Consider the following 14,290-nt stretch of genomic DNA (forward strand, 5'->3'; position numbering starts at 1 on the left):
TTTTTCATTCTGTTTATTATTTTTTTTATGAATAAAGCATAAAAAACATGCTTTACGTTTCCTACTATTGATCAATCCTTGATATTTTTTCGAATTTCGAATCCGAGTTTGACAGCATATCGAAAACAAAACATGATTCAGAGCTCGAGTTTACAAAGAAGGTTTGAAAGTAACATTTTTACAACTTTGCGGTGTTTGTGTTTAGTTGATAATCGAATCTCGAAGCGGTGAGTGCATTTCGCTGACCTTTCTCTAGTTCAAAAGGTGTCTGCTTGGTAGTAACAAGACTGATAAGACTGGAGTAGAAGGATCCTGTGACGAAGCCTGTTCTAAAAAGAAAGCAGCTCATATGGCGATCGTCGGAAGCATGTTGCAAGCGTTATTGGTTTTAATTTTTATCGCTACATCCCCTATCTACGGCGGACCGGAAGAGGAAGAAGGCGTAAAGTATGCTGATCGCTGCGAAGCGTGCAAAATACTCGCTACGGAACTGCAAGCCCGGCTCACCGAAACCGGCAAATCACACGACGTCATAGAGCTCGGGTAATTTTCCTACACTTTTCTTATCCTGTGTGTTCAATTGCAATCATTTTAACGACCATTCTAATGCCAGGTACTCCGTGGACGATGTGAAGCCCAAAAAGCGCACCGAGTACCGGCGCAGTGAGCTTCGTTTGCTGGAAACATTGGAGAACGTGTGCGAGCGAATCCTGCAGTACAACATTCACAAGGAGCGCAAGGACAGTACCCGTTTCGCCAAAGGGATGTCGCAGACATTCCAAACCCTGCACGGACTCGTCGATAAGGGTGTTAAGGTGGACCTTGGCATCCCATACGAGCTGTGGGACAAACCGTCGGCCGAAATCACCCAGATGAAAACGCAGTGCGAAACGCTGATCGAAGGCTACGAGGATGTCATCGAGAAATGGTACTTTGAAAAGCAGGATCAAAAACCCTTGATCGAGTACCTGTGCGTGGACAATGTGCTGCGAAACAAAAATCATCAGTGTCTCTATGAGGAGCTGGATGATGCGAAAAAGAAGACCAAAAACAAGAAGGCCAAAGCAGCTAAGGAGGAACTGTGAAGTCGTTAGCCAGCCGGGCATGGTTTGATAACCACGTAATCACGGACGAATCAAACCGAGCTTTGTGAACAAATTCATACACCATTGCATCGAAATAATGACGTTGGCGATCAGTACTGCCATTTACGTGTAAATTACGAAAAAAGTAAGGGTTAATGTGATAATAAAGCGATCGTTTAAAATGTAATCAAGTGTGTGGAACACATATCTGTTTTTGTTGTTGAGCTATTCTTTTTCGAACTAAATTGATGTTATTTTAATCATAGTAGAATAAAATACCGCAGATAAAAGCTTTATTTTAGGCCCACAAACCATTCCAAAGCGGAGGAATAGAACAGAAATTCAAAAGATTAGAAAATAAAACAGGAAGTTTTTACTCCGAAGCGAACACATCCCACAGCCTGTCAGTGCAGTGGGAAACAAGCACACGAACAGAAGCGCGTCCATTCGTTGAATTCTGACAGTTTGAAGAGAAGAGAGAAAAAGCATTGTGCTGTGGGCAGGAAGGAGAGAAAGAAAGAAAGAATCTATTAATCTTGTCATAAACAAGTTTGGGCCATAAACAAATAAAAGAAAAAGAAACGTGTGTAACCAGAGACGGTGCCACTTTTTTCGGTGTTTTCATGTATGAAATCGGTTAATTCAGTGGCCACGGTAGGGCGCATCGTGCAGACAATCGCTAACGCCATCGGTTACGCGTGGAGTGCGCGTGTGGTGCCCGTTTTCCAAGCGACAATTTCGCGAATCCCGTTCCCTTTCAGGAGCAGCCGTCCCAAGTTAGCCAGCGATTCGTGTACGAGGGGCAGCAAGATGGCGGCCGCCTACTAAGAAGACACAAGACACACAACGCAAGACGGGGGCCCGTTCGCGTGAAATTGAGTGTGAAAGCAGAATTCTTTTCCGTTCGTTTTGCCTTCGTTTTCGGGTCAATTGTGTATCCGGAGTGTGATTACCCGGTTTGGTTTTTGTGGGTCTCATTTGGCGGTGTCTCATCGGAGTGTGCACAGTTCACTTTTCGCTTCCGACGACGGTAGTTAGCCGATTCCAGTCTGCGGGAACCAGCAGTGTACAGTGTGTGCAGGTGCGCGGGTGGTATGGTGAACATGGAACTGTGCGTATCGTAATGGATGCAACGAGCGGAGGAACAGCCCACCGTTGGATAATTAACGCTAGCAAACCGTACGAACAAGACGGCGGCCACTCGACGACGGCGCAGACGACGACGACGACGACGACGAGGACGACCGGGACGACGGGGACTCCGCGCTGCTGCAGCCTGACGCCAGCCGCAACGACGGGTGGCACTTGCAGCGGTGCAGCATTTCTCTGCGTGCTGCATTTCGTCCGATAGAATAAAAAAAGGGTCGGAAGGAAAAGAGAAATAGTGCAAGAGAAAACGAGCGCGTGAAACAGAGAGGGCGAGAAAGCGAAAAAAACAACATTCACATAATAGGTATGTGCATTCCAAATAAGTTGCGACGGCTGGGGGGAACCACTAAAAGCTCATAAGCACCCAATCATTGTTATCCCTTCGAGTTTTCGTTTTTGTCAAGGGGTTTGTCGCTGCACAAAGCATACTTAGAGCTACCCTCCTTCATCGCCTCCTTTGTTCCCATCCGTTCCTCCCCCGCAAACACGCACGACATTCTCCTTATTTTACCCACCCCCAACCGCCGCCGCCGCCGCCGCCGCCGTCGTTTCGCATCAAGCAGCATTTGCTAATGTTCTTTTTCGATTTTCCCGTACGCGCGTGTGTGAATGTGCTCCTGCTACCGCCGCTGTGTGGGGGTGTGTGAATGCGTGTGTGTGTGTGCGCATATTTTGGCGTGTGTGCGCTTGCGTATGTGTATACGCGATATCCTTTCAGAATTGTATTATTCCCGTTCTTCCCTGCCGGAGTGGTGATATTTACGCAAAGCAAGCGAAGCAGCGAAGCAGGCGGATTCTCTGCCTTCTGCGAACGCTTGCTGCTGGCTTCTTTGCTTGGCTGGTGAAAGACAGTGAAGTAACAGGGGGGAAAAATAGAAACAGTCACCACATAATACACACTCGCAGCATGAGTTTGGCACTGCTAATCGTGCGACTCGTACTGCTCGGACTGGTCGGTGGCATGCTTCCGCTGGATGCTGTGCTGAAGGGAAAACAACAAACAGGCGACACGTTCGGCCGTGGTCACGGTGGCCAGGGGCAGCAGCAGTATGCACACTCGCGGGCGCTGGACGACATCGTCGCCCGGTACAGCCTGCCGAACGGGACGGTGGCTCGCTTTACGCACCTCACGTACGATCCGATCAGGCGAATGTTTTACGCCGGTGCCACCAACCGTATCCTGCAGCTGAACGAGAATCTGGCGCTGCTGAAGGAGGCATCGACCGGGCCGAAGCTGGACTCGGCCCAATGTCACGCGGCCGGCTGCCCGTCGGACGTGCAGGACAGCGTGGAAACGGACAACGTGAACAAGGTGCTGCTGTACAACCGGGACGGGGACACGCTGATCGCGTGCGGAAGTGTCCACCAAGGGGCGTGCGAAATCTACTACCTGAGCGGGCGTTTCCCGGACTCGGCGAAACCGATCGAGGTAGCGCTGGCGGCAAACGACGAGCGCTCGACGACGTACGCGTTCATCGGCCCGAGCCGGTATCAGTCGTGGAAGAAGGAAGACATCATGTACGTCGGTACCACGTTCACCAACGTGGGCGACTATCGACACGATGTGCCGGCCATTTCATCCCGTCGGCTGGACGATCTGACCTACGCCGAGTTTTCGATCCAACAGTCCAACATCAACATCGACGTCAAGTACCGGGACCACTTTCTAGTGAACTACGTATACGGCTTCAATAGCACCGAGTACGCTTATTTTGTGCTCGTACAGAAGAAGTCCCACTTGGCCGACGAGGCGGGGTACGTGACACGGTTGGCAAGGATATGCGTCAATGATCCGAACTACGACAGCTACACGGAGGTAAGGGGAGAAATCACTGACAAACGTTCACTCGATGGGTTCGATAACACGGTTCCGACTGCATTTTTCAGGTAACAATTACGTGCATGGTCAACGGAACGGATTACAACATCCTGCGGGACGCCAAGCTGGCCCAGGCTGGCCAGAAGCTCAGCAACGATATCGGCATTAAGCGGGATGACTATCTGCTCGTTGCCGTATTTTCGCCATCGAAAGAAATCACCGATGAACCACAGAATCGCTCAGCCATTTGCATGTACAGCCTGAAGGACATCGAGGAGGTCTTCAACGAAAACATTCACTGTAAAGTATCGTCAACGAAACGAACCTTGCCAACGGGAGGGAAACTCACTAACATGCATCTCTTCATCTTCCAGCTTGTTTCAACGGCACGATTAAGGATCGCAATTTGGGTTACATTTCCGGTACCATCAACGACGGGAAGTGTCCGGTGGCGGGTTCCCTCGGTAACATCTTTAGCTTCTGCCACGTCGGGCTTAAGATCAGCGGAGTAACGCCGGTGATCGCTTCGGCACGGTTTGCGTTCGGCGAAGGGGTTGCCCTGACGTCGATCGCCGTCACGAACATTGGACCGCATACGCTCGCGTTCGTCGGTAGTAACGATGGTTGGATCCGGAAGGTGCTGCTGTCCGGCAGGGAAGCGGGCGAATACGAACGGCTCGAGGTGGACCAGGATGCGTTGACGATTCTTCCCGACACGATGTTTGCCCCGACGAACGACCATTTGTATGTGCTTTCCGAACGAAGTGTAAGTAGGCTCTGCTTATCGAATGTGACTTGTCTTAAATAATTCTTTAAAAGTGCTTTAACTCGTTGGGATTTTTTGAAAAATTTCTGTTTTTTCCCGAGTTGTACAAGAAATAATGAAACAGTCCCAAGAAACTGTGTCCAGTATATTCTAATACACATTTTTCAGTCCACACACTTTCTACATATTTTTTAAACATTCTAATGTGTTTACACAGGACATAACATTTGTTGTTGTGTTATTGTCATTCATTGTTCATATTTAATACAAAATTAAATAGTCCCGGGTTGAGATGAAATAATGCTCTCGTGGCACGTTGGCATTGTCTTGTTCGATGAATGCCACTTGTCCTGTAGCGGATTGGTTACAAACCCCCTTCCCCGGCATGGTTTAGGGGAGTATGTTGCAAAATGGCCAAAAATAAAAATACCGCTGGCTTTTATCCAAAGTCAGTACCGTCAACGGTATACATTCTTCAATAGGTTGGGAAAAACTATTAGGATAAAATGATACGGTGTCTAAAAATTCATATCTGATAATGGGTAAATTTAATTGATTTTTTTTATCCAGAAAAACTGGTCTGCCAATTCACCCGATCTCGATCCGTTTAATTATTTTCATTGGTCAATTATTCTATCAAATATACAAACCAGTCTCCTTTAGTCCAATACAATGCTGGAATCCTTCGAATTTGAAAAAATAGCAATAAGAATCGTGCGTGTGCTGCATGAAATGGATTAAAAACCATCTAAACCTCGTTTTATTTACATTTACATTACAGCATTATTCCAAAAATGTAAATGATCTGAAAAAATAAATTAATGATGTCTATTTGTGTTTCCTTCCACTTAATTAACAGGTTATCAAACTGAAGGTAGAACACTGCGGTACGTTCAGCAACTGTTCCGCCTGTTTGGAATCGCGTGATCCGTACTGTGGCTGGTGTTCGCTGGAAAAACGCTGTACCGTTCGGACGGCATGCCAGAAGGACACAAGTGCCGCCCGGTGGCTCTCCATCGGCACCGGGCAACAGTGTATCGACTTCGAAATGGTAGCTCCCGACCGAGTGCCGATCGGGCAAATGTCCGTCGTGCGGCTGGTGATCAAAACGCTTCCGGAGCTGCCACACAACGCCCAGTATCGGTGCGTGTTCGGTAACGCCACCCCGATCGACGCTAACGTCACGAAGGAGGGCCTACTGTGTACGACACCACCGGTTAACGAGCGACCCACGATTGGCGACGGGCAGGATCACGTGCTGGTTCCGCTGAGTGTACGCAGCTCGGAAACGAACAAGGACTTTGTGTCGCGCAGCTTCGCCTTCTACGACTGCACGCGCCACGATACCTGCCGGAAGTGTTTGGTCAGCAACTGGGGTTGCCACTGGTGTATCTACGACAATCGGTGCGCGTTCAACACGACGTCCTGCCGCAACTCGGCCAACATCGTGCAGAACGAGGGCTCCTGCCCACGGTTGAAGCAACGCGCGGGTCCCATTCTGCTGCCGAACAAGGTACCGAAGGAGATACGGCTGGAGATCGAGAACTTGCCCCGGCCGCAGAGTGCACACACGGGTTTCCTGTGCACGGTCAACATCGAAGGGGCCCACATGGTGCTGCCGGCAAGGGTTGAGGCGAACAAGTATATCGTTTGCGAGAAAACACTGGTAAGTGAAACTGGATTGGAAACTGAAGCTAGCAAAAGTCAATTAAAAAATTCAATATGACGGCTTTTATAAATTAAGAATCCTACGATTCAATTACCGTATTTTTCCACTTTCTTTCTGTTGCAAAAATTTACAACTTGTTTTTCGCTGTTCGACATTGTTTTGCAGTATTCGTACGAAGCGGCTACCAACGAGTACGAAGCGACGGTCGACGTAAACTGGAACCGGAACCATTATATCGACACGGTAACGGTGGTGCTGTACAAATGCGAGATACTGGGCTCGCATCGGGACCATGCCGACTGCAGTTTGTGCGTGACGCGTGACCCAAAGTACCAGTGCACTTGGTGTGGCCAGCAGTGCAGCTACAATGAAACGTGCGTTGACGCGGGCCTTATGATGCGGGGTGGTATCGACGGGGGCTGCCCGAGGCCACGGATCGACCTGATCAAACCGCTGAGCGGTCCGATCGAGGGCGGCACGTTGGTTACGATCGAGGGCAGCAATCTGGGCATCCGGGAGGAGGACGTGCGCGGTCGCATTCACATCGGCGACGTACCATGCGAGCTGGAACGGTACGAAATATCGGTACGCATCGAGTGCCGCACGGGGCCGGTGCAGGCGGAAATGTCTGCCCCGGTGAAGGTAGGCAACGAGGCGGGTTTCACGATGTCGAGCGTAGAATTCCGGTACCGGGACGTGCAGCTGGAAGGCTTAAGCCCAACGATGGGTCCGCAATCCGGCGGTACGAAGCTGGCCATTATTGGGAAGCATCTGAACGTGGGTACGGCGGCGGTCGCCTATCTGGACGATTACGAGTGCCGCATCAACCGGACGCAAGCGTCGTCGAGTCGGCTAACGTGCGTCACGTCGGCGGCTCGCTCACCGGAACACATTCGTATCCTGACGCTGCGCATCGATGGCGCGAATAGGACACTTTCGTGCAGCGCGGGTAGCAATTCCGCTGGAGAACGTTCGCGCGTCGGTTCCCCGTATGGTGCTGCCGGGACGTACCACAGCCGGTACGAAACGTGCAGCGTGTACAACTACACCGTCGATCCGAAGATCATGCAGATTAAACCGCTGAAGAGTTTCCTCAGCGGTGGCCGCATGATGACCGTGCACGGAACCAATCTGGATGCGATTCAAGCCCCCGACATCGAGGTGTATCTGAACGACGAACGGCTCAATCGGTCCACCTGTGTTGTGCTGAATTCCAATCAAATGGAATGTCCCTCGCCGTCCGTCCGCGAAGCTTGGGCCCTGCTGCAGCAGCAGCAGCTTCAGCAACGCAACTTTTCCGCCCTAACGGCCGCTGGTGGTGCTGACTACTCTCCGCAGAAGATGTTCGCTGGCTTCGTCTCGGCCGACGGACGCACACCAATCCAGACTACGGCCGGTGCCGGGGGCATGCCACTTTTACTGCCATCTCAGTATTCACTAACGTCCACCTCGGGTCCGGGGGCTCCGGCAGCCACATCCGCCGCCCCACTATACCATCCGTCCGACCAGCAGTTGCAGTTGCTGCTGCAGATCAACTTCCTCATGGACAGCGTGCTGTCGGTGCGCAATCTACCGAAGCACTTCCAGAACCTACGGTCGTCGATCGTGTACGTGGAAGATCCCGTGTACCAGCCGTTCCCGAATGCGGTCAAGATGTACAAGGGTGACACGCTCGTGATCGAAGGTGAGCACCTGAATGCGGCCAGCGACGAGACGGACGTGAACGTCACGATCGGCATGGCGCAGTGCAACGTGACCAGCCTTGCGCCGACGCAACTCGTCTGCACGCCGCCAATGGAGCAGCCGGCGGCGACGGACGAAAACGGAGTTCCTACCGTGAAAGACTTGCCCCTGGTCGTGGTGCGTGTGGGGCGCAATCTACGTTTTCCTATCGGTAAGAAGATGGCATCAAAGTGTATACCAACAATCAAAATCAAACCATCTAACCCCTCTTTACCCCCGTTGCAGGTTTTATCAAGTACGATCTCATTAAACCGTACGCATTTTCGCACATCCTGTTCGGGGTTATCGTGAGCGGTATCTTTTTCGTCTTCTCACTGCTCATCATACTCTTCATCTATCGGCGCAAGAGCACGCAGGCGGAACGGGAGTACAAGCGCATCCAGATCCAGATGGACACGCTCGAGAGCAATGTGCGCATGGAGTGCAAGCAGGCGTTCGCTGAGTTGCAGACGGACATGACCGATCTGACCGCCGACCTCGAGAGTGCCGGCACGCCCACCCTCGACTTAGTCAATTACGTAATGAAGGTGTTCTTCCCGGGCGTCTCGGACCACCCGGTGCTGCTGGCAAACGGTGCCAAGCTGCATGGTGGGGGCGCTGGTGGAGGGCCCGGCGGTCATCACGGTCATCCGCATCACCATCAGCATCCGCACCAGCGCACGAACTATGACCAGGCGATGGTGATGTTCGAGCAGCTGATCAACAACCGCGTGTTTCTGCTGCTGTTTATCGACACGCTTGAGGCGCAGAAAACGTTCAGCATTCGTGACAAGTAAGATTAATTTATAATATTCTTAACACCGTTCACGTTTCCCTATACAGTCGGGCGCAAAAATTAGCGTATACCTAAAGGAGAATGGTTTTTTTTATCTTATAACTGGAGCAAACGTCGACTTAAAGCAATTTTATTTATTGAGCTATTCAAACTGCATTTTACTGATTATTTTTGCATCAGAAAAATGAACGAATATAACGTTCATTTATTTTTAATACAAAGATAATTGATGAAACCGGCCTGTTTTGGCATCGCAAAATTGAGCATACAGCTTTATTTATGTTTATATTAATTAATTCGAATAGGCGGTTCCATGATTTCTGTCTTTTGAAAGTTGTGCTAACCGTTGTATGCAAGTCTGACTAGTCTATTTCGTGAAGGGTCACTTTGATCCCACCAATTCGTGATTTACTTTATTGATTGCTTACACATATCTTAAGATAAATCCGCCATTCTCGAACCTATGTTGAGATAAGAGGTTGAATTCATCCCAGATGGGAAAGGAGCCTTGTGAGATAAAGATTGCAGCTGAAGGATCTCAAACTATGCACTTCATCAATACCATCATGGACAAAATAGGATATTTGAACATTCTGAAACAGCTTCTCGTGAAAACATTGATTTTACTTCGTGACTACTGCATCCAGCAGGATAGTGATTCAATCTTAAATTTGTCAAAATACCTTCCAAAAAACCGGACCTCAACATCAGCAGCCTAATAACAAGAACAAGAATCGACCGATGTCAATGTTCGATAGGGAACTGAACATCATACAATGTGTATGGAATAGTATCCCGCGGTGGTTGACAAAAAAACTTGGGGGACCGATGGCTCGATGATTGTAATAAGTGCTTAAGTGTTCAAGCTAAAAAGGACCTAAACGTTATATTTCAATCAAGTTGTCTTCAATCCGATCAATAGCTCCAATTAATGGTGCATTTGGCTTTATTTTGTAAACATCGGTTGTACTAAAGAAGATCTTTTTCAGATCAAATGAAAACATGAATGCAATATTTAAAAATCCATCAGTTTTGAATTTATATGTTCTATGGATAACCTTAAAATTGTAAAATAGTTGAAGGTGTACGATCAATTTTGCGGCCGACTGTACGTCAATTGTTGAAATGCCCTTTATTTAGCTTGCTTGGATGCTAAATGTGACTAACTCCAGTCAGCATGTAACAGATGACTAACGATGTTTTTCTCCCTTTTTGTTATCTTTTCCACGCGAAGGGTGAACGTGGCGTCCTTGCTTATGATCGTGCTAATGAACCAGATGGACTACGTGACCGACATTCTGAAAAGTTTGCTGTTGCGCCTGATCGACAAGTCGGTCATGACGAAGCACCCGCAGCTCATGCTCCGCCGGACGGAGAGCGTCGTCGAGAAGATGCTGACGAACTACATGGCACTGTGCATGTACGACTATCTGCGCAACTACGCCGGCAACTCCCTGTTCCTGCTGTACAAGGCCATCAAGCACCAGATCGAGAAGGGGCTGGTGGATGCGGTGACGCACGACGCACGCTACTCGCTGAGCGAGGATCGGCTTCTGCGCGAGCAGATCATGCACAGCCTGGTGACGCTGCACATCATCCAGGACGATCTGGACGAGAAGGTGCAGTGCAAGGTGCTGGATTGCGACACGATCAGCCAGGTGAAGGGCAAAATCTTGGACGCGCTGTTCAAAAACACGCCCTTCTCGTTGCGCCCTAGCGTGCACGATCTGGACCTCGAGTGGCGTCACGGGCGTGGTGGCCATCTGGTGCTGCGCGACGACGACGTCACCACGAAAACCGTCCACGGGTGGAAGCGCCTCAACACGCTCGCCCACTACGGCGTGAAGGAGTCGGCCGTAATGTCGCTGGTCGCGCGGCCCCACGATGGCTACAACACGCCCGGGCGGCACATTTTCCCCTACTGCTACTACATCAACAATCCACCGTCCTCCAACCACCATCTGTCGTCGGCGTCGCCACTCGGCGGCTCGGGCAGCAGTGGCACGATGGGAGCCCATAACGCCGACACGCTGCTCGCCGGAAGTGCGAGCCACCATCATCATCACCATTCCCAGCAGGCGCACCAGCATCATCTCCATCAGCAACAACAGCAACAACAACAGCTCCAGCAGCAACAACAGCAGCAGCAGCAGCAACAACAACAGCAGCAACAGTCCCAGGGGGTCTTCCACCTGGTGAAGCCGATGGACGATCGCTTCTCGACCCTGTCGTCATACGACCAGCACGGGTCGTCTTCGTCCGCTCACGCGGCCTTGTACGGGGGCGGCCCGGGTAGTGGCAGCCACCACAAAGCAATACCGGAGATCTTTCTGACGCGCCTGCTGGCCACGAAGGGCACGATACAGAAGTTCGTCGACGATCTGTTCGCGACGATACTGACGGTGAACGAAGCGCTGCCGCCGGCCGTCAAGTGGCTGTACGATCTGCTCGATGCGGCCGCACGCCATCACGGTATCCACGACCCGGAGGTGATACACGCGTGGAAGTCGAACAGCCTGCCGTTGCGCTTCTGGGTGAACTTCATCAAGAACCCCGACTTCATCTTCGACATCTACAAGACGCCCTCGGTGGACGTGTGCCTGAGCGTGATCGCGCAGACGTTCATGGACGCGTGCTCCACGACCGAGTACCGGCTGGGGAAGGATTCACCTTCGAACAAGTTGCTCTTTGCGAAGGTAAGTACCCGGAAGATGGTACGCTGGAGGAGCCTTTTCCTTTATTGATGAAAATTATTGGTGTTATCCGTCGACTTGTAACTGGTTGGCTGCCAAATTTCGTGAAGCATATCTTAGAAACAATATACTTTAAGCATATGAATGCACTTCTATAGGACGAAGCAGCTTTGCATACAGATAATTTGGTAATACCATAACTGGTATCGGGGATCGACTTTTTTGCATTAGCGAAGAATGTGTGGACTACAAGTTTTTCCGATACAAACTCCATGGATTATTACATGCAAAAGGGTCTACTTTGGCCATGCTAAATGCTATAAACCCTCGACCAAATACCCACGGAAGTCGATCGTGCCGCTTGTAACAGTTTTTAAAAACGATTGATGAAATAATTAATGTTTGAATCTGTATGACAATTGTTTGAATAAGGTGTAGGTTTAGTCGAGTTGATGGCATTATAATAAATGTGAAGAATCATCCTTCAACTTTATTCTAACATTATATAATTGTCTCAATTTTAGGACTTACCTCAGTACCGGGAGATGGTTTCCAATTTCTACGCCGACATTGCCATGATGCCTCAGATCAGCGATCAGGAGATGCGCAGCGCCATGCAAAGGTTATCCATCCATCAGCAGCAGTTTGATACGCTCGCAGCACTGAAGGAACTTTATATTTATGTTAGCAAGTATCGTCCACAGGTAAGTGGCATTCGATTCGTCGCCGAGTTTTTGTAACCTGGTCGCAAACTAAGTCAACATATTGATTTTTTTGTTCATCTCTAATATATTCATAGATAAAAGAAGTATTAGAAATGGACATGACTGCAAGCAAGTTGCATTTATCCCATAAGCTCGACCTCGTCGCAGCCACATTAGAAGGTAGGTTGAAACTGTTTTGCTTGCATGAAGTGGATCTCCGTTACCTTTAGGCTTCAATAATAATAATAATCTTCTCTTTTTTTCCTGCTTTTCATAGATGATGAGTGCAAAACGATTGATTATTATGAATAACAACAAATGCCGACCGGGACTATGAGGACGATGACGACGACGAGGACGAAACGGCATTTTTTAAAGAATGGCCATATTTTAAAAAAGACAGCATACGACAAAACTGCGTGAATTATAGTGAAAGGATATAAAACAAAAAAACAAACAAAAAAAACCTTGAATTAACAAGAAACAGAAACAACGTGCTCTTCCGTCTTCGATTCGTACTTTTTCCGCGACGGGCCCGTTCGAAGCAACGCCGAGCGATAAGAAGAGGTATTACAGGTAGTTATGCACCACCATCCGAAAACGGTGCATGTAAGGAAGCATTTAATAGTTTAAATAGCAGTACTCTACTTAATCTGCCGGCTCCGGTTCTGGACCCGACAGATGTCTCAGCCTAGTGAAAGCAAAGCAGTGAGTGACGCGCGACCGTGTGAAACGAGGATAGGAGGTGCAGAAAACACGGTGCACGGATGGGACGTGTTATGTCCATTTATTTATAGTGTTCAACAAAAAGCAAGAAGCGGAAAACAAACGAAACGAAACAAATTTAAAAAAAAATGCGATATACTCACTCGCGCTCGAGTGCGCTGTCTAGCTCTCTCATCGTCACTATTCCTCCAATCCCCCCGTCACGCCCCTCGATCGTATTCCCACATGTGCACGATGGAAGAAAGCAGCCGGGTAGGGTACGATTGTAACATTAGACAGACGGGGGTCCATCTCGTTGTAAAAGGGCCCCCCAAGGCATTTTAAAAAAATGGATAGATTATAAGTTTTTTCTCCAGCCACACTTAATTATCTCTGACCGGAGTTATTTTTTAAACTGCAACAGAATTAAGCAAAAGCGAAACGGAAAACGCAATGGAATAGAATCTCCGACTATATATACTCACGCCGATCTGAAACCGGAACAAAACAAACCGAAGTGAATCACGTCACTGGCGAAAGGGATAAAGGCAAAAGAGATAACAGATTATAGTCAGAATTAGGAAGGAAGTTAATAGGGTGAACTAAAAAAACAACAAAAAAACAGTGATAAGGTAAAACAATTCAACCAGAACAGAAGAAAAAGCAGACAGAGTAAATTGAATTAAACAGAAAAAATACATTAAAAACCACATGGAAGAAAGACAAGAGAAAATGTGACTGATCGAATTAATATACAAATGAAATGGAAACAAAAAAGAGAGCAGTAGCAGTTCACGACAACTAGGGAAGAGGAAAGTGGTGGTATGCAGGAACAAAAAAACGGCGACACTCTGGGCGTGGAAGGTGTGGAAAGCGAACTAACGTACACAGTGTGTAAATAAATCAATTCCGTCTGATGATGAATATGAAAGTGATACAAATACACAGTCTATGGTGGTTTTATTGAATTATTTTTCCGTATAACTTTTTTTTTTAAAAGAACCAAACTTTGTAGCGATAAAACAAAGCATCGGCCACACGGGGCGTAATTCGGATGGGTTTGGTGTTCCTTATGCTAGCGTAAAAAAGTAATAATAGATAAGCGATAAGGTACATTCATCTAACACGATGGTGTTCGACTTTATTGATACTATTAACACCGAATCGAAAGCCGAACAAGAA

General features: G+C 48.6%; 2 protein-coding genes across 3 annotated transcripts; both read left to right on the plus strand.

The window, feature by feature from the left end:
* The first annotated feature begins 217 nt into the window (after positions 1–217).
* On the plus strand, positions 218–1,266 carry LOC131272829 (protein canopy homolog 4). Its single transcript, XM_058274694.1, has 2 exons — positions 218–543; positions 614–1,266. Exons 1-2 carry the CDS (start codon positions 350–352, stop codon positions 1,083–1,085), a joined length of 666 nt encoding a protein of 221 aa, XP_058130677.1. The 5' UTR covers positions 218–349; the 3' UTR covers positions 1,086–1,266.
* Positions 1,267–1,607: 341 nt separating this feature from the next.
* Positions 1,608–14,060, plus strand: LOC131272820 (plexin-B). 2 transcript variants are annotated; one of them, XM_058274683.1, is made up of 12 exons: positions 1,680–1,710; positions 1,847–2,538; positions 2,953–4,050; positions 4,122–4,353; positions 4,428–4,819; positions 5,679–6,485; positions 6,654–8,382; positions 8,457–9,003; positions 10,241–11,702; positions 12,224–12,403; positions 12,499–12,583; positions 12,681–14,060. In XM_058274683.1, the coding sequence occupies exons 3-12, from the start codon at positions 3,142–3,144 to the stop codon at positions 12,713–12,715; spliced, it is 6,378 nt and encodes a 2,125-aa protein (XP_058130666.1). In that variant the 5' UTR covers positions 1,680–1,710; positions 1,847–2,538; positions 2,953–3,141; the 3' UTR covers positions 12,716–14,060. The 2 variants fall into 2 exon arrangements, with proteins under 2 accessions (XP_058130665.1, XP_058130666.1); XM_058274682.1 differs by having other exon boundaries at positions 1,608–2,538.
* The last annotated feature ends 230 nt before the right edge of the window (positions 14,061–14,290 follow it).

The sequence above is a fragment of the Anopheles coustani genome, chromosome 3 (genome assembly GCF_943734705.1).
Source record: "Anopheles coustani chromosome 3, idAnoCousDA_361_x.2, whole genome shotgun sequence".
NCBI lineage: Eukaryota > Metazoa > Arthropoda > Insecta > Diptera > Culicidae > Anopheles > Anopheles coustani.